Below are 24,327 nucleotides of genomic sequence, written 5' to 3' on the forward strand. Positions count from 1 at the left end.
CCCCATCCCTGGGAGTGTCCAAGGCCAGGCTGGATAGGGCTTGGAGCAACGGGGGATAGTGCAAGGTGTCCTGCCCATGCCAGGCAGTTGTAAGATGATCTATCTTTAGGGTCCTTTCCAGCCCAAACCATTCTGGGATTCTGGGATTCAAGGAAGGCCCTTTTCCAAGTGAAGTGTTGTATCTCCTCTTGGCTCCCAGCTTGTAGTTGCCAGTTCTGGAAGCAGGCGCGGCCAGTCAGCTGCGATGAGCCATGTGTTCTCAATAGGACGAGTGTGACATGTTCACAGAGAGATCTGTAAACAGATCTTCAAGGCCCAGGTGAAAAAAGCAGAGGATTGAGTAAAAGCCAAAGGAGTTTGTTGTGTTACTCAGTTTGCTGGCTGTTGAAATGATCCCAGGTCATTTTCAACATTTCTGGTTTTGGTTTGTTTTAGGAAAAAATGGATGTGTTATCTCCAGCATATGCTCTCCAGTGAATCTACATGTGTTCCCATCTCTTTGTTGTCTATCAGGTTATATTAACTAAAGGCAGAATCATAACAGAGTAGTAAAACGTTTAGAGGCATAATTAGCCAAATACAGGCATTTTTAACTCTGCTGTTGACTTTGGTAACTGTAAGCAAGGCAGCACAATCCAGTTACTCCACTTTTCCTCTTTAAGCAAAAGATTATCCTTTTTTTTTTCTCATTTTGAAGATAGCCTTAGATGAAAGTGGTTATGCACGTGGTGTGTAGGGTTCATTATTTTACTTTTCTCTTCTGCTGTCTTTCCCCTGCTGTTTTTATTAATTATTTTGTCGCTGTTCTCCATTCAGTAGGTTTGAAGGAATTCTAATTGTTGAGATTATGTTTCTTTAAAGGCTCACTTAGCCCACCTTTTGGATGAAGGAAAAAAGACAAGATTCTCTAAGAAGAGTAAAAAGTACACTTTAAATAGGCATTTAGAAATGTCTGCTGATGCCATGCCATTACCATGTAATCAGCAGAAATGTGTTGGTGAAACACCCATCAGTGACTTCACAAAAAAGCCACAGTCAGACAGGTAAAGAACAGAAGCATAAAACCCCAATGATATGTTCATAACTAGAGGGATGAAATTGACAGATTTTCAGTGGGAATTAGGAACTACTGAATTCTTGGTCATAGAACTAACGACTTGTAATAGACTGTCTCCTTGCCAAGTGTAAATTTAGTATAATGAACTGCTTGCTGCCCATTGAAGTGCAGGCTAACAGACCAATATTTGCAATAGAAGGCATATTGTATGGCTTTCCTTTTAAAAAGAAGTTGTCTTTGCTCATAGCAATCTAGATATATACCCAGTCAGAAACATATTTTTTAGGCTATATTTCCAAGTAAATGGCTTACATGATGATGCTGTAAGATAATGAGACGAACAAGAATGCAGATAATACAACCATTCTTTTTTATCCTAAGCCAGCTGCTGAATAATGATACAGGGATTCTCACTGACCCCAAGGAAAAACCCAGTGCCCAAGCTGCTGGGAAAAGCACTTGGGCAGATAAAGGCTATTTCCACGTTTCTTGCTGGTATTTCCTAAAGAGTTCACAGTTTTTTACCTGTTAGAACTGTTCTGTATGTCTCTGTAGTTTACACATTCTAAATCTAACATGTATTGCTTTAATGCCATCTTAATAGATTTTAAGCTGGGATCTACCATCCAGGCTTCAATTTGTCTCAGAAGAAGCAACATTGATTCTTTAAATTATATTCTTGAAAGTTGGGATGATACTTAGGATCACTTTAATGTTACATTTTGCCAATTAAAGTGAATTATACTATTATGTTAGTCCCTCTTCTGGTGCATTAATGGTACAAATTGAAGCTTTATTCACTTTCTGTTTCAGACAACCTACACCTTTTTCAGAAGCATTGGGAAATGTAGATGCAAGTTCAGCTGAGAAAGTCAGAGGCCTGCCTGATGTAGTTGGTAAAACTGGTTTCTCTTAATGTCATCTATTTTAATTTGCATTCACAGGAGACATGGTACATGTAACAGTTTTAGCTGAACAAGGTATGAAATTGTGCTGGTTTGAAAGAAAATCAGCAGGAGAAATTAACCCCACACAAATACCTTGTGAGAGATTTTGGAGTTACAATTGAATAGAAAGATTACAGTAAATGCAATGATACAGAAAAACATTTAAAACACAAAGTCAGAGTACAGCCTGGCACCCTTGTGGTCAGGGTTGCAGTGGTTGCAGTCCTGCCAGAAGCAGTGGTCTTGTGAAAGTTTGGGTCCTCCTCTGGATGTCCTGTGGTGGTGGTGGTGTCCCAAGTGCCCAAGTGCCCAGATTATATCCATGGGGTTCAGGTGGTACATCCCCCAGGGCAGGGAGGTTCACAATGGAATGATGGAATCCCTTGAATCTAGAATATTTTTGGAGTCCTTGATCAGCTGCCCATTCTGCTAGTACATATTCAGTTCATTATGGCCCATTGGCAGACATGACCCTCACTGGATGGGTGGTGCTGCTGCTTCCCCAGCTGAAGGAAGGATAAAGAAACACTATCTCACCCTGCAGTTTTCTGCCTCTTCTCATTTTAACATCCAGCTTGTATCCTGGGGGGTCAGGTATGCACTGAAAATGATCTATCATTAACAACTCATCACAAAATGAGGTAGTGGGGAGTAGAATACACAATTTGGTTACAGCCACATTGGCACTTTTTTCTCCTGCAAGACAACAAAAGTCAAGCTCAGAAATGGCCCAACAAATTTTGATGATTTGAAGCTTAAGAGGCCTCATCTTCAAATTTTTGTTTCAAAGTTTTGATGATTTGATGATTTTGAAGATGAAGAGTCTTCTAATAGGAAAAAAAAGCAGTTGTGAAATTGTCAATCACAGGTCATGTTTAGCATTATAAATTCCAGTTTTGATGTAATCAAATCTCATTCCTGAAATGTTGCAATTTTTTTACATCATAGCTGAGCTAATAGTTCTATGTTATTATCCTTCTGAAAAACAGAAGTTAATAAAGGAAATTTTAAAATACACTCTAGTATTTTGTATTTTTACCTCCATTTGCTAAGACTGCACTTCCCAAGGAAAGATGTTGCACACTGTGAGAACTGCACAGACTACAGCAGTTACAGTGTAGATTGAGGGATTTATTGTTCACGCATCCCATATTCTGCAGCAACAGTTCCAGGCTATAGAATGCTCATTTCTTTCTCTGCAGTTCCTGAGGAAGCAGGCAGTGGTACATGGAAGTACCTGGCAGAACGGCGGCAAAAGCGTCACGATCGAGCAGTGACCGAAATGCAGCAGGAGCTGGATGGCATTGGCAGGGTAAAGCAGGATCTTTTAATGCAGAGTCTTGAGTGCTCTTCTAAGGTCAAGGCCCAATATTGAAATGATTACACTGACCTACCGTTCTAGGAGATGGAAGCCTCTGTTTTGAAGATTCAGGAATTCCTTCAGCTTAAAGTGATGAAATCAGATGAAAAGAGTAAACTTCTGTTTGAAAAGATTGCATCTGACATGGCTTTGGAAGGTTTCTCATTTGAAGTAAGGCAGCTCAGAGCATTGGCTCAACTTCAGTTACTTGTACCTGCTCTATGTAATGTCTTCTTATGGTTCACTGAAGTCCTAAATTATTGGGTTTTTTCCTTTTTTATTTTTTTCTTATATATATTCACTTTTCAATGAGATTGAGAGTAGATTTTTATTGCAGGGTTTGGAAGAACTGTGGAATATGATCCATGAAGAATCCTCAAACAGAAAAAAGTGGATTAGGGCAGTGGACGAATCCCTGAAGGAGATTGAAAGGAGTCGAGCTGTTAAAGTGAGCTGCAGTCTCAATAACTGTTGCTTAAGCATAAGATTGTTATTTGCTGATACCATGCTGGATGCAGAGCAGGAGTAGCTTGTTTCCACAGGAGTCAGAGGCCTGCCAGTAGTTCTGTTATGTGGTGATTGCTTTCTTTTCACTAATAAACTCATTTATTTTCACTCATTTTACACCCACATAATCAGGAAAAGCTACTTTTTTCCTAGTTTTAAGGTGTTTCTTTCTTTCATGATTACGGATACTACAGGTGCAAGGAATATGTGAGCTGCTTTTATTTTCCTGGAGACTTGTGTAGGTCAAACTTTCATCTGGTCTGTTATTTTTTTGGGGAACATAGCTATTCTGCAGCTGAGAAGGAGCATAGACATGAGCTAGCTTGATTTTAGTTTGTGTTGGCTGGGTGTCAGTAGCAAATGTGTTGCAGTTTTGTAGTATCCAGCCTAACCTGTCAAAGTCATTGGACATCATAGGAAACGTTTGGATAAAAAAATGGATAGACTATGGAAGAGCTTGCTGCACTGTCCTTGTAGGCAAAGAAAAACTGTTCCATCAGTGCCTGTTCCTCCTCTCTTTGTAATTCAGGTATGGTGAATAAGTCTGAGAGTATCACCAGTAACCTTTCTGTTGGATTAGTTGCAACAAATGGCAGAGATGAACACATTTGCTTTAATTCTGTGTTCACTTAAAACAGGCACTGGTGGATTCCCTTCAGATATTTGAAGGGAAGCTGGTTTGATTTTTAAATTCATATTGCAGCCTGTCTGCAGAGCACTCAATTATCACAATTAAAGAGAAATCAGCTGAGTAGTAACAAAGTGGAATGTTTTCATTACTATTTTTATGAATTAATGAAAAAATCAGTCTTTAAGATAGCTAAGAGTAATATTTTAAAATTTACTTCTCAGTCTGTGTCATCCAATTAACTTAAATTAATTTTAATTTATTTAATTGATTAATTAATTAAATTCATTTTAATGGAAAAATTGTCTCATTCCTGTAGTTATTTGACTTTGAAAATTGATATTTGAGTTACACTTTTTGTTGTTGATTTTCTTTATTATTTTATTGCACAGATAGCAGATGTACTGACCAAGTATACCTTGAAACTGGAAGAAATTTCTTTCTTCTTGGCAGCTGATGTTCACGAGCTCATTAACAATAAGGCCATGGTAAATGTTTTACCTGGGGCAAGATATCAGTCTGAATATTCCTAGAATGTCTTTTTTTTCCCCAACTGAAATGCATTTTTTTCTGCCTATCAATCACTGATATATAGAAGAGATTTCTACTTGGCAGGGTATCCATTATCATTTGTGTCCTTTTTTCCCCTCATTTTCTGTAGAAGATACAATTTTTTTGGTTTTTGCATGTTGTATAATGCTTCTACTCCTGGTTTTATTTTTTAATACACAGAATATAAACAGAGTACTGCTGGGTAATGAGAGGGCAACTGCCAAGCTGCTCTTTAATGTAATGAAATCAGAGCTTGAGAAAGACAAATTGCATCAGCTGAAATGGCAAGAGAGAGTCAAGGTCTGGAAGCTCATCCAAAAGAACTGCATAGTTCAGAGTTTCAGGTCAGAAATTTTGCAGTCTTATTTTGGACAATGAATAACGCAAAGTGACTAGTTTCTATAAAAGTAATACTTTATCATTTTTTCTTTATACATATCACATATGATATCACATATATCATGTTTCCATTATACATATCTTTTTTCCATCCTGCAGAGAATTTACGGCAAGTGAAGAAATACAGAATCCCCCAACTGTGAAAACAGAAATGGAAAATATGATAAAGGAGCAGATTGTACTTAGTGACCAGAGACTGAGAGTTTTGCAGCACATTGGGTATGGCAGAAGAGGGTATAGCATAAAGGGAAACAATTCTTTCTGGAGTTAATGAGGGACTTGGCTACGCAATGCACTTTGCTTCCTGTCAGTGTGTGATTGTTAAATTCAGCAATAAGGCAGGGTCTAAACCTATTTTTGTACAGCTCTTTTTAATGGAAAAAAATGCACTCTTGATTTTCACTGCACCAGCTACACTAAATAGGTGGTGATCAAGGGCTAAAAATGCAGGAATGCAAGAGTAAATCTTACTGACATTTGAAATGGGGTAGGAATGGGTGGAGAACTAGAAGTTGGTATGTCAAGACATTTTTTCTCTGTGGGATTTTATTTGTGTAATAAATTAAGAGAGGAGTCTGCATAGAAATCCAACACTGCTGTGTTTGAATATCCATCCTGAACACAAGAAGCATTTTTGGGTGTAATGTAATGCAATATTTACAGGGAGTTTTTTTACAGTGTATGTAGGAACAATTACATTCCTACATGCAGGAATTACACTTAGTTCCTTGTCAGGCAGTAAATAGTTGGCCTCAAACAACAACAGTCTCTTTGGTTTATTTTCATTGCCAAAATGGCTTTAAATAAAATAATGCACAGTAGTATGGATACTCTGATTCATAATTTTATATTTTAAGTACTGACTGATTTGTATTTTAAGATACCTGACTCTTGTTTCCTACTTTGATAGCACCTTGTTGCCTCCAAAACATACACAATCTGACATAATAAATGAATGGTACAGAACTCTGGAGAATTTAAACAGGAGTATTGGTAAATTGAGAAATGATAAAACCAGTTTGGAATTCAAGCAATCCTTTCTTTTTCCCCAGGCAACAATGAGGCAGACAGTTGCTGTGAAAGTGCATGTTTGCTCAATTCTTTATTCTATATGTTCCCACTTACGTTCTCTGTTGCTTTGAGCTGGCTACTAGGAAGACCCAAAGAAGCTGCCTGTGACATCACTTTCCTTTGGCCAGTGCAAACACTTACTCATGGTGAGATCTAGCAGAAACTGGCTTGTTAGAATTAATCTGGGGGAAATAGAAGGTTAATTTTGACATGGATCAGTTCTCAATCCTAAAAAAATCCTCCTTTTGAACTCTCAGAGAAGAAGAGGGGAAATATTGCAGATAATTCCTTTCTCCAAGTCCTGTAGTATGCCTTCCCTCTGTGTCTGCTTTCTCTTGCTGCAGAGCACAGTGAGCTTTGTAGCCTGTATGGTAGCATGGAGGTTGGTAGCAATTGTAAATAACTTGCTACTTTGAAGCATAATTAGAAACAGCTGTGTATTAAGGTGTCTCTTTTGATTGGTTGGTGGTGTCACAGTGGTGTGCAGACACTGCTGGCATCTGTCCCTGTGCTGAGATTCAGCACAGGGCTGCTGTCATGTTTCCTTTTCACACTGCACTGTGAAGTACAGGAATGTTGACCGTGGTCTGTTCCATATCATTCAGACACACCTAATGTGGAGTGCATGGAGAAAATGCGCATCCAGTATGAGCTGGTCCAGGACAAATGTCAGGAAAAAGTGCAGGTCTGCAAGGTGAGTGTCAGCTTTGGGTGTGGAAGTGATGGTACGATATGTCATTACAGTAAAATATGTTTGAGGATCCGCCAAACATTGAGATAACAAGTTTTTAACCTCTTACTCTGTTCAAAAGGTACTTGAAATGTGTAAAAGCTGTAACAAATGCCAGTAATGAAGGGGGTGCTGTCCTGCATTTACCTGGAGGATGCAAGGACCCTCAGCCTTTGTGCTAAATCCATCTTATCTTGGCAAAGAAATTCCACCTCTCTGCCTCAGTTTCTCCCTTTGTATCCAACTGAATTGTTTTGTTTACTAACGGAATGTGGGCTCTAGGAGCCCTATCTATCCCTCTGTCCATTACAAGCAAATAAACACTAAGTTTAGCCATCTTCTCTGAAAGCCATGCAGTATTTCTTATATGCACGTGAATAATTTGCTATTCTTTTCACTTAGATGACGCTGTTGGATATTTGCACAGTAGAAGATGTTGAAATTGTGCATTCCAACATGCTCCAGATGACTGAGAAACTAAAACATAGCTTTGAAGAACAACTGGAGCACATGAATGTGCGTCTATTACATTTATTTTTATCACTCCTTGGGATTAGTCCTTTCTTCCTGTGCTCCCACCTGCAATGCCTTCTGCATTGTAGGCTATTGATGTCACATTAGAAAGAGGTCCACAGTGTGACTAAGCACTACAAAGAAGCAAAGTTTGGTGTGGAAAAGCTTCCTGTGGAAGAATTCATAATTATTGTGTTTATTATTTATAATATAAATATATTGTGTTTTTATTATAATTTATATCTGAAATGCATATGATAGAGATGAATGACGTATGGCCCACCCAGTCTGCCTTATGACAGAGGAATATATTTAAATGATCTCCCAAATGTCTTCCAATCTGATCTTTTGTGATTCTGTATATAAAAATGACTGGGCAGTTGTTCCTGATGTGATAAATTGTAGAATGTGATTTGGTGCTTTATGATGCCAGAATAAACAGAAGTTTTGATACTCTCAGCTTGTACTACAAAAATCCACATTCTTACCCAGTTTACTTGGATTTTTCATTTTTTTTAACTCTCCAAGTAGAAGACACCATGTTGAATACCAGTCATGTAATTCCAGGCAGCCTTTTATCACGTTACATATCCTCTTACTCATTCATTTCGCCTTCCAGCAGTTTAAAAAGAACTTGTTCACTTGAATGTTTTTCTTTAGAGTGATTTTAAAGAGATGGCTAAATGGCATGAGCAGCATTGTGAAGGCTTGTACAACTATGTTCAGGATGCCATGGCTCTCTGGGATGTCCATCAGCTCCAACTGTCCCAGCAGGATGATGTACTTGAGAAGAAAGTAGATGAATGCAGATGGGAACAGGATAACATAATTCAGGTATAAACATAAAAACAAGGGTGTGCTGTAAAGAAAGGACTTCTTAATGCAAAGAACCCTCTGGAATTCAAAATAGCTGCTATAAAATTAAAAACATAATATCTGACTTTTGTATTGGAATTTCTACTTTTCAGTTTCATTCAGTCAAGTGCATTTTTGCTAACTCCTTGATTCACACTGAATGGACAGTCCTGTCTTATTCTTGATAGGGCAACAGAGTTAAGGATCACTGCTGCTTTCTGTATAAAGTGGCTGCAAGTTGCTATTATGGGATGTTGTGCAGGTATAGAGTCTGGTTGGATGCAAAGTTCTCATAGTTACAACAGCCAGCTTGGGATAGCAATGTCAGAGGTGTTCATTATCTAGGCAGATCTTCATGGGTGATGAGTTTTGCTAAGGTAGCTTCCCTTATTGGTGTAGAATATATGTACATAATTAACTTACTTGAACCCTAAATAGTAATGGAGATTTTAGTATCTACTAAACCATTATTACTAGCTTTTTCATGTGGCCTTAGATGATGAAAGATAATCTGGATACAAGTTTGGAAAAAATGAAGATGGCAAGCTGTGAAGAAGAGCTGAAGCAATATTTGGAGAAAGCCCTTTCCTCTTTAGATCAAATTAGAACTAGGTATGAGTTTTGTATTGTAAACTTAAAAAGTAAAGCATATTTTAACGCTGGTTGTACTACTTAGGTCTTCTTTATGCTATTGTGTGAAGGTATGGGAAAAGACTGCTTTTTACTTCATGTAAGAATATAAAATAATGTACATATTGAACAAGGTTAAGGCAAATAATACCCACCGTTTAGGAATGGGACAAAGGGAGACTGCTATCATTCAAAAACCACACTCATTTGAGCAGTTAAAAGAAAGTCAGAGGTAACAGACCAAGTGAAAATACAAGTCCAGATTGCAGAAATGGAATGTAACCTATCTGAACATATACATAAATTCCCCATAATTATCTTTGTTTAGGAGACAAAGCAAATGCAAATGTAAATGAAAACAAGTGTGGGCATTGATTTTTCTTGAATCAAGATGTAGCTTTATTTTCAAGTAAAAGGAAGATGAACCAGAAAGGCTCAGTCGCAGCTGAGCACAGTGCAGAACTAACATGGAAGACAATATTTTAACATCTTTTATGTAAGCAGTGTTTGTATGGTTCCCCATCCAAAAGGAAGGATGTAAAAGGCTTTACTATAAATATTTCTTAACTTTTGTGCATTTATTTATTTGTAATGAACTAATCTCTAACAAGCCAGGATGTGATTGTATTCAGTGTAAACAGGTCAATCGCAACATTTAGCCTAAAGGTTTTATGAGACTGATCAGAAGGTCAGATTTAGATTTAGAGGCACTGTAATCATACTGAATTTTATTTCTATACATACTTGAGTCTCTTCAACAGTGACCTTAAATTGGACAGGAATGAGACACTCAAGCAAATTGTAATGGATGAAGTAATGGCTTACCCAAAAGCTATTTTGTGGGAATTGATTTCTTATAGTATATCCATCAGCCAGCATTTTAGTGTGAAGGAAATCTCCAAACAGGTAAAAAGAAAATATCTACTGGTTTAGAACCTTATTAGTGTATTCATTTTTCACTTTAGAGAAAATTTACCTTTAAAATCCAGATTATATAAATTATTATATATAATAATTATTCAGATTATATAAATATATTATTAAATATATTATATATATTATTTCAGCCATTGAATAAAGTGCTTTTGGTAGAGATAGCAGAGGGAAAACAAAACATTTCTCAGTCCCGCTTTTAACTCTGTCCTTGTTACAAACGGCATTTTAGCAAATCCATTTGCCTTTTGAACAAAGAACTACAAGGTAATAGACTTAAAAAAATCTATTTGAGTGTTACAGGTTCTTTAGATAGTAAGTGATCTATTCAAGACTATCATATCTTACTGAAATAGAAACATTTTGAGAAGGAATATGGGTTTCTTATAAGCAAATCCATATTTTAAAACAGTGTGGCAGGTATTTTTTGTTGTTGTTTTGGTTTTAGAACTTGCAAGGCACGATAGACTCCACAGTTCAAGATCAAAATAATACCTCAACAGTCCAAACAGGTATTTCTGCTTACTTGTTTTTCAATTTCTATTTCTTTGGACTGCAACCAGTAGAAGTCTGCTTTAATTGTAAGTAACTAGCTGAGGCTTCAGAAGCTGAACAAACAGTGGAGCAGCAAGCTGAGAGCATTGTGCAAGGAGAGGAAAATCAGAGTATCCTGAGTTGGAAGGGAATTGCAGGGATCATGAAAGTCCAGCTCTTGGCTTTGCACAGACATCCCAACAATCCCAACGTGTGCATCCCTGAGAGCATTGTCCAAATGTTTCTGGAGCTCTGGCAGCCTTGGGGCTGTGCCCATTCCCTGGGCAGCCTGTTCAGTGCCTACCACCCACTGAGGGAAGAACCTTTTCCTAGTACCTAGTCTAATCCTCCCCTGGCACAGCTCCAGGCATTCCCTTGGGTCCTGTCCCTGGTCACACAGAGCAGAAATTAAAGTTGCCCCTCTACTGCCTTTGAGAGGAGCTGCAGCCCCCAGTGAGGTGTGACCTCAGTCTCCTCTCTCCAGCTGAGCCAAATGCCCTCAGCCACTTGTATGGTTTCCACTCCAGAGCCTTCACTATCTCTGTGTCCCTCCTTTGGACTTCTCTAGCAGCTTTAGGTCTTTCTAACATTGTGGCATCCAAAATTACCCCCAGGGCTCGAAGCAAGGACATCCCAGCCCAGAGCAGAGCAGGACAATGGCCTCTCTCAACTGGTGCCAGAAGATAGGGACAGTTGTCAAAAATCAGCTGGAGAAACAAACTTAACGGAGAAACAGGTGATCTTGGCACAGGAAATTGCAGAAACAGAGGAAGAAGAAGATGAGGAGAGTGTTCCTCATAAAAGTGAAGAAAATGAGCATGCAGAACAGGGACTAAGCATTATGCAGGTAAGTGAACAAGAGAATACATTTGAAAGTGAAGGCAGTCTTGACCAAAATAAGGAGGAATAGGAAGTCTTTCTGCTGAGAATGAATAGAAAGTCCTTTTTTGCTTAGTTTGTATACAAAGCACCCAGGGCTCTAGATCCTTTTATGGGAAAATGGAGTGTATAAAACAGTTCACAACCATTCTTTTTGATAATTTTTCATAATTTTTTTTCTAATCTGTCTTTCATCACAGTGTTCTCAGCCTGTAGTGAATGATTTAAGCGAAGTATTTGTACCTACGTATTAGTTTTTCAGTTTCCATGAATTAATACCATAACGAAAACATTTTCAAACATTGTTGACTCTGCCTATGTCTTGCTGGCATATATATAAATAAATATATAAATATATGAATATATAAATATATAAATATATAAATATATAAATATTGCCAGCACTGTGTAAATGTCCAAATTAAGAATGAGAACATTATTCTAAATATCCTGAGGATTCCTAGACTAGCTGGTGCGCTGTTAATTCTATGCTGATACCTTTAAAAGTAACGTGATAATTTCCCACTGTTTCCCAGTCAGCATCCAAGAGCAGTGAGGCAGAAAGTGCTGAAATTGCCACGGAGATTTTCTCCACTGCTAGTGGAAACACTTTTACTGTTCTTGGAGTTGAAGAGGCAGGAAAGACTGACATCACAGAGAGTTACCTTACAAGTTTTGAAAAAGAAGAATCCCTTCCTATGTATCTGAAATATGTACTTCTCACAGAAGCCATGTTTGTCAAGCTGAAGGAAAGGTAAGTAGAAAACAAATTCTATTCTTTCCCTTTATGTAACACACAAATTTCAGCTGCTTAGAAGAAACATTAGACTACAGAGGAAAAGTTATCTAATTAGTGTTGTATAATTAGATATTTATATTGTTAGCTATTTAATTATAAAATTGATTGTACAATTATTACATTATTCCACTTTTGAAATTCATACAAATATGATAAAAAGTTTATATTGCTTTGTATCCATGGCTGTCAAAGTACATTTATAAAAACATTTTATAAAAACATTTACCTTTACAGAATATTCATCATTTAAGGAAAATTATTTAGTGAGACAAGTAATTTGCCCAAATTCCCTGCAAAGCCTTGAAGGTGAAATGCCTGGTACTCAGTAGTATGCAGCTAGCTCAAAAATTCTACCAGTATTATGCAAATGGTACTGAAACCATACCTTCCTATAGCCAGAAGTTAAATTCTTAGAAATTATGTATTTAATAAATTCTTACTTATTATTTGCTGTTCCTCACCATAATATTTCTTTTTCAACCATAGGATTCGCCTCTGCTTTTTTGAGCACTTGGAGAAATGGTTTGCAGAATCCTTGTCAAACTCCTATGTCTTTGTAGCTGCCAGGAAAGAGGAGCTGAATTCAAAACTTCTGCTGCATCTTAAGTTGCATCAAGGAAAGCAGGAGGATATACAGACAAAAATCTACAATGTTCGAGCTGGTATTGACTTTTTTTTTTGTATTCTGAGCATCGCATGTGTTCCTAACATGATGGTCCTAAGTGGGCCAAAATCTGTTTCAGCACTAGTTGACTTAGTAGTAGAAGACAATAGAAAGCAGTTGGCTGTCAAGAATTCCCAGTATATTATGTTACTTACATATTTTTAAAATGATATTTCTTTTCTAGAGCTCTTCCTGGTTTGTGCTGTGTTATTTTTGGAAAAATAGACAGTAGTGCCTTGATTAACAACTACATTGCAGAAGATACTGAACATTCTATTGTCAATGTTTGTGAATTCTCATCCACCTTGAAATTATTTAACAAGAGTCTGTGCTGTACAAAAAATATTTTAAAAGTATTGCAGGAAAAGAAATTAGCAAGTTGGGAGAGCCAAAATGTCAGGGCCAAGCTTCTGAAAACATGAGAGGGAGGATTTAACTCTGTGAAATGTCATTGAGCAGCTACAGAGCATCGTCTAACTAAAACTCTTTTTGCATAGGAAGTGTCAAGTTTTTATGGTGAGAAAAAGGGATTTTAGACAGGTTTCTTGGTCTTTAACACATAAGGAAAAAAATTCTGCTTTTGGAGAGCAGGCAAATAATTTTTCAATTTCCCTTTTTCTGCAAAGAGGACAGGTGCTTCTTCTGGCAGCTTTCTTCAGGTGGTTGCCTGGCTCTTGATTTATCCAGCTATCATTCTGGAAGAGAGACCAAAACTGATTTTTTTCCTTCCCTCACAAAACTAGGAAAAGTGGATGATTTTCCATTAAAAAATATGGCCATTGGTTTTGTTACGAGACTGAGAACAGAGAGATAAATGGAGATGTCAGCAATGACCAAAACTAAAGGAAAAAGAATGCTTGGAGCAGACAAGAGACACATGTGGTTTGAATGGATTAGGAGCTGTTAAGGATCTGTGTCTTCCACAGAAGAAAAGTCAAAGAAACCAAATTGAATGTATTTAATTTGTATATTTCAGCTACTATGAGGTATGGCTTTGTTTTATTTTGCTGCTGCTGCTGCTGGTCACAGGTTGACTGGGCATAGTGATAGTTCACAGTAAACAGGGAATAATGTTTCTGTTGTAAACTTCCTTTCTTCTCAGAGGAACTGTCACTTCACAAAGAGCATCTTGAGCGCCACTGTGCAGTACTGGCAGAAGGCCTGGAAAAGGAGAGAGCTGAATTCCTCAGATTTTCAGACCAGCTAAATAACCTCAACACACACTTCAATTCCCGAGTCAGTCACTTGGAGTTTGAGTTGCTCCACGCTCCTGTGACTGAGCAGTAAGTGTGCCACTGCTGTTGCTGTGAATCTCCCTAGTTAAATACTCCTGATTTCTGTCTGAGGTGTTTATGGTTTGCATTCTGAACCTGTTCTTTCATATGTTATTGCTCTTCAATGAAGACTACTTGATAAAACTTGAAAACATGTAAAGAATTTCATTCTCTTGCCCTGAAGAAATTAAAATCAGGACTGAACACCTGGAAATTTTCATCTGACAGTCTTTAAGTAGAAAAGATGTTTCATTGGTTTAGATTTTATCCAGTTTACTGAACATGCACTGTAAGAGCAGCTGACTAATTGTTTTTGAAGAAAAAGATGCAATAGTATCAGCTGTTGCTGATACCTTCCATGGGTTCATCCAAACCATCCCAACTTGGGGAGCTGCTTTGAGAGTCATAAATCACTTCTGAGTCCTCAGATTTGCTCATGTCTTTACAGCCAGCAGTTGCTGAATCATTGTGTTGTGTTCCTTTTCAGACATCTTTCCTTATCTTTTATTATTTGCTGTTAGGTCAGCTTCTTCCAGCAACAATCTGGAATCAGAGCTCCAGAACCACCTGGAGTCCATCAGGGTTACTGTGAGAAGTTACCAGCAGCACTTGGAGGAAGCTTTAGGAAAATTAAGGGATTCAAATGTGGATTTTCTCAAAAGTTGCAGGTATATAGATTTCATAGAAGTGTTGTTTATAAATGGTGACCGAGTTCTGGGAATCAGCGTTTGTTGAATAGGCAGAAGAGTAAAAGTAAATTTTATTTTGTTATTCATCTAGGTTCCCATTTAAAAAAATAAATGCATCTTGTTAAACCACAATTATTATGCTGTTTTCATCACATTTGTGTTGATATATATGTTTCAGGGCTGTTGAGCTGCAACAGTCTTGGGGAAAAAGATGACTCACAGCCAATTGTTTTTATGTTTGCTTTCAGATTATTTTCAGAGGTCGGTAACTTTTCTTCTGAGGAGGTAAAGTTTTTCAGCAAGTGTCTTCAGAAAGAAAGTAAAGAAATTGACTCCTTTGAAAGTTCAGTCAAAACAGATGTGGAGCAAATAAAATCGAGCTGCTTGGAGCAGGTATGCAGAATTACATTATTTCAAATTATGTTTTCTGTTGACATATTTGATGGGATTTGCAGTCAGCCTGCTTTCAGATTAGAACTGTAAATCTGTTCTGTTTGGCAATTACATGATGGAAAAAATTAGTAAAAATGGCAAGGTCTATCACTTAAGTTTTAAAAAGTGAAAAATTATCTTGTTCTGTCTTTTGTTTCTGACATTCTTAAAGGCTACAGAACTTTTCAAGCAGTCTCAAAAAAGGTTTGCTTCTCTCTCTCTGATTCGAGCCTTTATGAGGAAGGTCCCTCGATCTTTGAGGAGGTTACGACAGCAAATCAAATCAGAGGTACAAACAGAAACATCAGAACTTTGCTTAAATTCGTTATAATAATTTTCTTTTTTATACCTTTGAGGAGATTTTGGCTGAATTCATAGTGGACAAATATTACATTATTTTTATGTTGATTTCAAACCTGTTTTCTATCTATCTGCTATTTTCAGCAGTCACTATCTGCTGAAAAGCTTATTTTTAATAGTGCTGACACTGTGCTGGCATGCTATGGCCTTGCAGCACATTGAGTGTATACATGTCGGAGAAGGGAGACGCAGACACCAGGTGGTCGTCAAGCAAATCTCCTTTATTGATCATTACACTCGTGTTTAAATACATGATTTAATTAGCTCATACATATTGCAAAAGTATAGCTCATCATTGGTTATTCTGCTATCTATGTCACTACGGTACATAGCTATGTGCTTCTGCATTCTTGCGGTTACCAGACCGTCCCTGGTTCTTCTTTCTCGTTCTGTTTGCCACATTCTTGTTCTCCTCCCCATATCTCAAGGGCAATCCGTCCTTGAGACTGCCTCTGCACTAGTGGTGTTTTATCTCTAGCAAGTTTGTACAGTCATGGCCTTTCTCGCCTAACCATTCTGCCACAAAAGTCTCCACACTTCCCCCGTTTTCTTTTTGGATTGTGTAAGAGCGCCGAGAAGATGTTCTGAGGTATTCCATATGGTAAGGTCAATGGGCAAGTCAATATCGCGACGGGAAACAAAACCTACTTCTATACACTGGAGAATATCTTTGATTGCTTTGTTCTGTTGAGGGGAAATCGTGACAGGCGAACTGGGATCTGTTCCCTTCAACAGTGGGCGAAGGCAGTTTAGTAAGGTGTTTGGGATGCCAACTATGGGTTTCAACCATTGAAGATCACCAAGTAGGCGTTGCGCGTCATTTAAAGTGACAATTTTTGTTGAGAGCTGCAGTTTTTGTGGACGCACAATTTGATTGGTAATAGTCCATCCCAGGTACTTCCAAGGTGCGGTCTGTTGTATTTTTTCTTTTTTGGTCTGCTGTTTAAGTCCATTGTGAGCATGGCTATCCCTGATGATCCAAATCCTTGATTATTCCGAGGGCCTTGCATCAATGTTTGAATGCCTTTGGTTGTTTGTGGCAGTGGTATAAATTGGGCAATGCGTTGACCGGCTTCAACAGTAATTGGAGGGTAGAGCGTATATGCCATAATTTGTATCTCTCCGGTATAGTCCGCATCTATGACTCCAGGTAAAACAAATAGGCCCATCACAGAAATCGAGGAGCGCCCCAATAAAAGTCCTCCATATACTTGTCCCCTAATCTTTATTGGGCTGTAAACTCCCGTAGGAATTCGAACAGGGTGCGTTGTCATCAGCGTTGTTTTCACTGCTGCTGCCGAGTCAAGTCCCAAGCTCCCGGCAGTGGCTGGTTGTAGACACGAGGTGGCGCTGACGTCGCGGCAGCAACTTGTGTCTGAGCGCGGCTGCCATTCGCGCTCCGCCGTGAGTTTCCCGAACGCCGGCGGCAGGCAGAAGAGTTGTGCGTGTTGCTTTGACAATTTTGGCACCAGACCCCAGTCGCGCGGCATTGTCGCCTCATGTGCCCTCCTCCTCCACAGCGGTAGCATTTCATGGAAGGGGGCTTCTGGGTCGCAGCCGCGGTTGCCGCTGCTGGAGCGCGGAGCGGAGCAAGAGCAGCTAACACTTGTGTCTGTGTACTTTCTGCCTGTTTCTGTAACCCCTCTCCTAATGCTTTAATGGCATTCACTAGGAATGCTTGTTGCCCTGTTGGTTGTAATGCCATTTTTTCTAAGGCTTCCTCAATCGTCCAATTAGCCCCCAGGGTCGACAGAACTCTTTTAGTAGTCTCGTTACTATTCTGCAAGGCACACTGTTTAAGCAAAGCCCCTCGCATATACTCAGGGACCCCTGCTCGTTCTATAGCGGTAGCAGCCCTATCAACAAAGTCTCCAAAAGACTCCTCTCTCCCTTGTTTGATTCCCATATACATGGGAACTCCTGAACTATCTTTCACCTGACTGATAGCAACTCTAACCAGACGCATAGCTTCCCTAACTTTGTCTGGTCCGGAAATCATCTGAGCCTCGGTTCTTCTATAATTTCCTAATCCCATCATCTCTTCCACTGTAATTCCCTGTAACGGATCACCGGGTCCTCTTTGAACTCCAACCGACTCTTGAACTAAAGCTTGCCAATGTGCGTTAAACAGCAGCTGCTGATGTTGAGTAAACATCAGTTTCACAATGCTTCTACAGTCATTGACAGTTAGCAAATGCGTATCAAATATGTAGTCTATCATTTGTTTAGCTGGTTCACTCTTAAATCCAAATTGACTCACTGTCTGTCGCAGCTGAGCTAACAACTTCTAATCAAGAGGTGTATAGGTCCCTAACTGAACAGCTTGTCCTTGTTGGTTTACCCCCGGGGTGTAAACTACAGGCAGAGCCCACATCCTCGCCGCCTCCACGGTGACTTCATCCCCACTCTCTAGCCCATGCTTAGCCAATGCGTTCCATGCTTCTCCCCTCTGTCTAGCCATTTCCTCCCACAGGTCACTCTCTGCCCCAGGGACAGGATCTGGCTCTGGCGGAGATTGTGAACTACGCATTCCAGGCTTAACAGATTGGGCTGAAGGGTCCTTAATATCAGAGGTGGCTACGACAGGCACTTCAACGTCCTCTGTGGACTCATTGAGAGGGGGTGCCGAGGGCCAAGCACAATCATCTGTGCCCAAACTGCTAGAAGCAGGTATAATTACTTGGGAGACACTTGGTGCTAAAGGTTCATGATCTCCATACCGTGCATTCCTTTTATAGGCTTCTACTGCTTGCTGAGCCGCTCTTTTTTCTGCCTGATGTTTCAATAGAGTATTATGCACAACTCGCCAAATTTTTCCTAACTTTATTGCTGTTTTATCTTCTTCTAAGACTGCTTCACACAACACATCTCCTAACTTACGCCACTCACTCAATTCATGTACCGTGTGCGGGTTGGAAAAACAACCCTTCGCGTGACCCCATGCTAGCAATCCCGGTACGTCTTTTCTAGGATTTATGTCTCTAACCCCCAGCTTATCTAATAACCCCAAAAATAAATCATATGCTGCTTGCCTGTCCATTTTTGTCGTCAGCGCTGTTGCACCCCTCCGGCTCCGGCAGCACGTATGGCTCAAGACCACCGATGTAGTCCTTGAGGGTGCTTTCCCTTCGTCGTTTAGCACCGACCCGGGTGCCTCAGGTCCCAACACTACTTCACCGACCGTGGCGTGTTCTCTCCCCCGCTTTTTTCTCAGCAGGGGGTCGTCGTCGGGGTCACCATTTGTCGGAGAAGGGAGACGCAGACACCAGGTGGTCGTCAAGCAAATCTCCTTTATTGATCATTACACTCGTGTCTAAATACATGATTTAATTAGCTCATACATATTGCAAAAGTATAGCTCATCATTGGTTATTCTGCTATCTACATTACTGCAGTACATAGCTATGTGCTTCTGCATTCTTGCGGTTACCAGACCGTCCCTGGTTCTTCTTTCTCGTTCTGTCTACCACATTCTTGTTCTCCTCCCCATATCTCAAGGGCAATCCGTCCTTGAGACTGCCTCTGCACTAGTGGTGTTTTATCTCTAGCAAGTTTGTACAGTCATGGCCTTTCTCGCTTAACCATTCTGCCACAAAAGTCTCCACAGCCAGGAGGTGTGGGGAGACAATCCTGATGCACAGGACGTGCTCCAGGAAGAGCCCTGTGGCTGAAGGGGTCAGTAAGAGACAGCCAAGGCAGCTGGAGGGAGAATCAAACTGTGCTGCTCCCCCAGGGAAAGCACTTCACTCACGGCCAGGAGGGCTGGCAAACACAGGCTGGGCTTGGGGTCTCCTGCAGCTGGGAAAAACCTTTCCTTGGAGCAGGCAGACTCCAGCCCTGCTCACCTGTGGCTCGGAGCTGGGAGGTTGTGATGTGCTGCTGGTGCTGGGAATCAGTTGGGAAGAGTGGGGCACCCTGCACCTCAGCAGATGTGACCAGAGGTGCCCAAACCCTTCACTGGTGTCCTCCTGTGTGCCTGAGGAGTGCTTGACAGACCTCAGCTTAGCCAGAAGTGGCTCATGGCCCTGCTGGGATGGATCTCTAAAGTTTAGATAGGTGGCAGGGGGTTCAGTATTTCCAGGGCGCTCTAGGCAGTACTGAATGTGACAAGCTAAAACTCCATTTTCATGCCTCAGTTACTCCACTTGTGCCCTTTCTCTCATCATTCCTGGTTGTTTTGAAGACTCCCTTGTTCTGTTTTTAGCTGTGGATCTTTTTCCAGAGACAGGAACAGGGAGAAAATGTGTGGGATTTTTGGTGGTGGTAGGTTTTTTAGCCTTTTGTAATAGAAATAAACTTGTCTGACTCTGCGCATGGTCATTTACCTGGGCAGGGATGGCACCAGCCCCCAGAGAACCCATTTGTGCTGGTGTTGCTCTGCAGCCCCTGATTCCTGGTGGGATCTGTTCAGCCAGAGCAGTTCAGCACGTCCTGTTCCACCTGGGGACACCTCTCCGTGTCAGTGCTGTGAGGAGGAGGAGGAGGAGGAGGCTGCAAGGAGCAGAAGAGCAGCTGTGACCTGCAGGGAGGCACAGGGTGAGGGGCAGGAACACAGATGGATACTCCAAGGCCCAGGAAAAGGGGATGTGCTGGTGCTGAAAGAGAAGGGAGCAGTTTGGGTGAACCCAGACAAGATCCTGCAGCCTCTGGCCCTGGCTTCTCCCAGGGCTGGGCTGGCATCTTGGGGACAACCCTGGGCTTGGTTTGGTGCCATGGAACCCTCAAAACTCTTCATTCTCAGTCCCCAAACTCTTCAGGCCTGCAATTATCCTGTTAGATTAAGTCAAATCATCCTCTCTGTCCATGAAGGTCCATTTTTGCTGCTGACCCCATCCCCCAGCACAAAATGGTTCTGTTTTCATGCTCTGTCTAATTTGTAATTTTCATGGGTGTTTGAGCAGCCACTTCCACCTTTCTGGGTGCAGTGTGGAGTGCTGGAAGTCAGGAATGCCAGTGTGTATAACATTGTTAATTTTAGGCATTTCTCTAATCACTGCCTGCCTTTGCTGCTGCCGCCCCTCCAGAACCACAGCAAAAACATCTCTCAACATCCCTAAAGAGCAAACAAGATTTAAATTGTGCTTTGAATTCAGATATGTTCTCCTTCCAACTCAGAGTGGCAGGGAAAGGGCTGATGAAACCCTGCAGCCACCCCTGCCACGTCCAGCCTCTTTCCTGGTGCTTCCTCAGTGTGTTGATCTGTGAGCTGCCAAATGTGGAGCAAGATTTGGGTGTAATCCTGATGGAAACCCCCAGCAATAACCAACTTTGGGGGTTTTACTGCTGCTTTGACACAGATGCTCAAACTGAAGCTGTGTCCTGTCCATGCCAACCCCCAGCTTATTCCAAGCTGCAGACTTACTTGGGAATCTTTGCCTTGGATTTGGCCCCTTGCTGCCTTCAGTGAATGAATCCCTTTGTGTGCTGGGTTCAGCTTCCAGCTGAAGCTGAGGCAGCTCCTGGGAGCAATTTGAATTATTTTTTATTTTGGCCACGACAGTGGAGAGAAGTGGTGACCCCAGAGGGCAGCAGGACTAATTTGGAGGTTGGAGAGAGCTCAGTGGTGTCCCCACAGCCCCCAGGAGCTCATGGGGACTGAGGGAGGTTGGGTGGGGAGAGGAAATCTGCATCATCCAACTTTGTGTACCTCCAGTGTCTGAGCAAGTTATTCACGCTTTCTTTGGAGCTGAGAGAGAGACACTGATTTTTCTGGAGTGCCATTCACCAGCCTGGGTTTCAATATCTGAAATGAGTGAGAATGGGTGTCCTGGAAAAGCCTCTTTTTAAAACATGGAACCTGCAAAAGCTGGCTTGGACAGAGCAGTTAACTACAAGAGTAGTTAATATCTAAATTCAGGCAACTTTAAATGTTTCTTCCCTGCCCAGGTATTTCCACGCAGCTAAGGCAGACCCAAGCTCGCTGCTCTTTCCAGTTCTCTTTCCTCTGCCCCCAAACACGATGTGAAACACTGCTTTAGAATGTTTTACCCTGTAAAACAACATATTGCACTGTTCCCTGTTCACTTTCAATTTTATGCAACTTTCTCTGCTGGAATAGGCTCAGTGATCCCAGGAAATAATTGGTGAGCTTGTTAGACTAATGGGATTTTTTATTTTCAAGGCTATAGATCAAACAAGTATGCCTGAAAATTCATTATACATGCAGTGAGCACAAAATAATTATTCCTTCCCATGGAAGTGCCGGAGGAGAGACTGTGATAAGGTGGAGCTTTAAAAAAACCTGCTTGATTTATCATTTGAGGCAGAGTTCCTGTGAGATGCACGAATTCAGTATTGAGTGACAGTCACCTGGCTGGCCAGGGGGCAGGGGACAGCCTGAAAAGGATTTTGACTTTGCTTTTTTGACTTTATTTTTGGCCTGGAGCTAAGCAGCCCCTGAGTTGTGCTCGTCCTTTTCAGCAAACAGCCCCAGGTGTTGTTTGGAACAGCAGAATTTTGTGTTGCTCCCAGGTGGTGAAAAAGGGATGGTTTCCCACCTCCCTCTTCTCCAGGGCTTTGGTTTTCCATCTCCTTCCCCTCTGGGGAAGCCAAGGAAATCTCAGCCAGGAGAGAGGATTTGTTCAGTCCTGCAGGTGGACACGTGAGAAAGGGGATGTCAGCAGTGGAGGATCTAGGCCAGAATAAAATGCTGGATATTGACTGAGATGTGGGCTGTGCTGCCCCATGTTCAGCCTCACCATCCCGAGCATTTTGGGTCTGAATTGCAGTGTCTGGGGTTGTCCTGGTTTGGGGCTGCTGGGATCTTGCCCACGAGCTCAGCCTGAGCAGTTCCATCAGTTGTGTCGCACGAGGAACCAGGAGGAGATGCTGGCAAGGGAACTGGAGCTCCTTCCCTGTGGGGACAGGCTGGGAAAGCTGAACCTGGAGAAGAGAAGGTTGTGAGGAGACCTCAGAGCTCCTTCCCAGGGTGTGAAGGGGCTGCAGGGAAGTGGGAGAGTGACCCTTCCTCAGGAGCTGCAGTGACAGGACAAGGGGGAATGGGATCAAACTGAAAGAGGGGAAATTTAAGTCAGAAATACACAAGAAATTCTCCCCTGTGAGGGTGGGCAGGCCCTGGCACAGGGTGCCCAGAGCAGCTGGGGCTGCCCCTGGATCCCTGGAAGTGCCCAAGGCCAGGCTGGACAGGGTTTGGAGCAGCCTGGGATAGTGGGAGGTGTCCCTGCCCATGGCTGGGGGAGGAATGAGATGATCTATAAGGACCCTTCCAACCCAACCCATTCTGGGGGGGAATTTTACCTTCAGTGTATTTGCAAATTGCAATTTATTTTTGCATCTTTGTTTGAAAATTAATTTGTCTTAAAGATATTTTGTGTGTTTCTTGAGTTGTCCACATATTGCTGCTCTTCAATCAAGTATTTTCCATTTGCAGAGCTGGCCAAAGAATTAATTGTTCACTGAGAAGTTCCATAGAAAACCCCTTTATAAAAAAGCACAAGTGGATACTGTCTTTGTGGGGAAAATTGGTGAATGTTTGGGATATGACAGGAGAGAGAAAAAAGGAAAAGAAGCAAAGACAAGTCATAAAAAGGATCAAAAACGCAAGCTGTGACATCTTGGAGAGAAAAATGCTTGCTATACCTTGGAAAACCTCGAAAACAAATCTCCAACATAACTTAAAAATAGTTCTTCTTGTTCTGCAGGCACAAAGACTAATTGGAAGTGACACCATTTAAGAATGTCACTTCCAGTCTGTCTCATTGCCCTGGTGTTTGTGCCTCCCATCCTGTGCTGGGCTGGGATCGCTCCGTGAGCAGGGAGAGGGAATTTTGTCCCTCAGAAGAGACTGGGCTTGGTGGCCAGCTCCTTCTGGGCAAGCAGCTCCTGATCCCCATGGATGCACCCACAAGTGCAGGGATCTGGACTTGGCATCTCCAAGCCAGCATTTGCCTTTTTGATGGACACCTCTCACAGCCAGTGTGGTTGGGAAGGTGGTGACCTGACTATCCATTCTCTGGTGGTGGTCAAAAACTTATAAATACTGAGAGAATAAAGGACTCTGTTGCACCACACCTCGAGCTGTGTCCCTGTGACTCATTTTGTGTCCAGCAGTGACACCCATCCTGGTGCACTGAGTGAGGGGAGGATGGACAGGCCAGCAGCAGTTCTGGCTGGAGGATTCCTGCTGGGCTGAGGGCAGTGGCTGCGCCCATCCACACAGGAAACATCAGTGTGTGTCCAACACCTCCTGAGGGAGCCCCTTAGGCACAGCTTCTGCCCAAGTTTTGCCAACATCTCCCTGGGCAAAGCATCCAGGGCAGTTCTTGCAAAGGCAGCACCTTTGAGGAACCCACAGTTGACAGCAAATTGCACACAGTTACTCTGCAGTGCATAAGCAGTAAGTAATCAAGCATGCTAAAGACCAGCAGCGTTAATTACTGGCCACTTCCCCCAGCTGTTCCTCACCTCTGGTCCCAGCTGCAAAACCAGCTCACAGTGTGCAACAGCTGCATTTGGAGGCCCAGAACAGCCCTGGCCTTTGGCTGACTGTGTAAA

At 41.5% G+C, this 24,327-nt stretch overlaps 2 protein-coding genes across 2 annotated transcripts in view; both read left to right on the forward strand.

Annotated features, from left to right (window-relative positions):
- The window catches only part of LOC111943527 (uncharacterized), a 134,672-nt gene that overhangs the window by 47,638 nt on the left and 62,707 nt on the right, over positions 1-24,327 (forward strand). The window lies entirely within an intron of this gene.
- Positions 208-23,843, forward strand: LOC147651586 (coiled-coil domain-containing protein 180-like). The gene is made up of 23 exons (XM_086842828.1): positions 208-1,043; positions 1,871-1,953; positions 3,207-3,316; positions 3,407-3,535; positions 3,702-3,812; positions 4,892-4,987; positions 5,232-5,395; positions 5,550-5,669; positions 6,361-6,443; positions 7,127-7,215; positions 7,654-7,767; positions 8,425-8,598; positions 9,116-9,231; positions 10,011-10,155; positions 10,631-10,694; positions 11,331-11,563; positions 12,132-12,349; positions 12,881-13,056; positions 14,161-14,341; positions 14,854-15,000; positions 15,270-15,414; positions 15,626-15,742; positions 23,204-23,843. The coding sequence occupies exons 1-23, from the start codon at positions 949-951 to the stop codon at positions 23,219-23,221; spliced, it is 2,928 nt and encodes a 975-aa protein (XP_086698954.1). The 5' UTR covers positions 208-948; the 3' UTR covers positions 23,222-23,843.

The sequence above is a fragment of the Cyanistes caeruleus genome, chromosome 9, assembly GCF_971803275.1.
Source record: "Cyanistes caeruleus chromosome 9, bCyaCae1.hap1.1, whole genome shotgun sequence".
In the NCBI taxonomy this organism is placed as follows: domain Eukaryota; kingdom Metazoa; phylum Chordata; class Aves; order Passeriformes; family Paridae; genus Cyanistes; species Cyanistes caeruleus.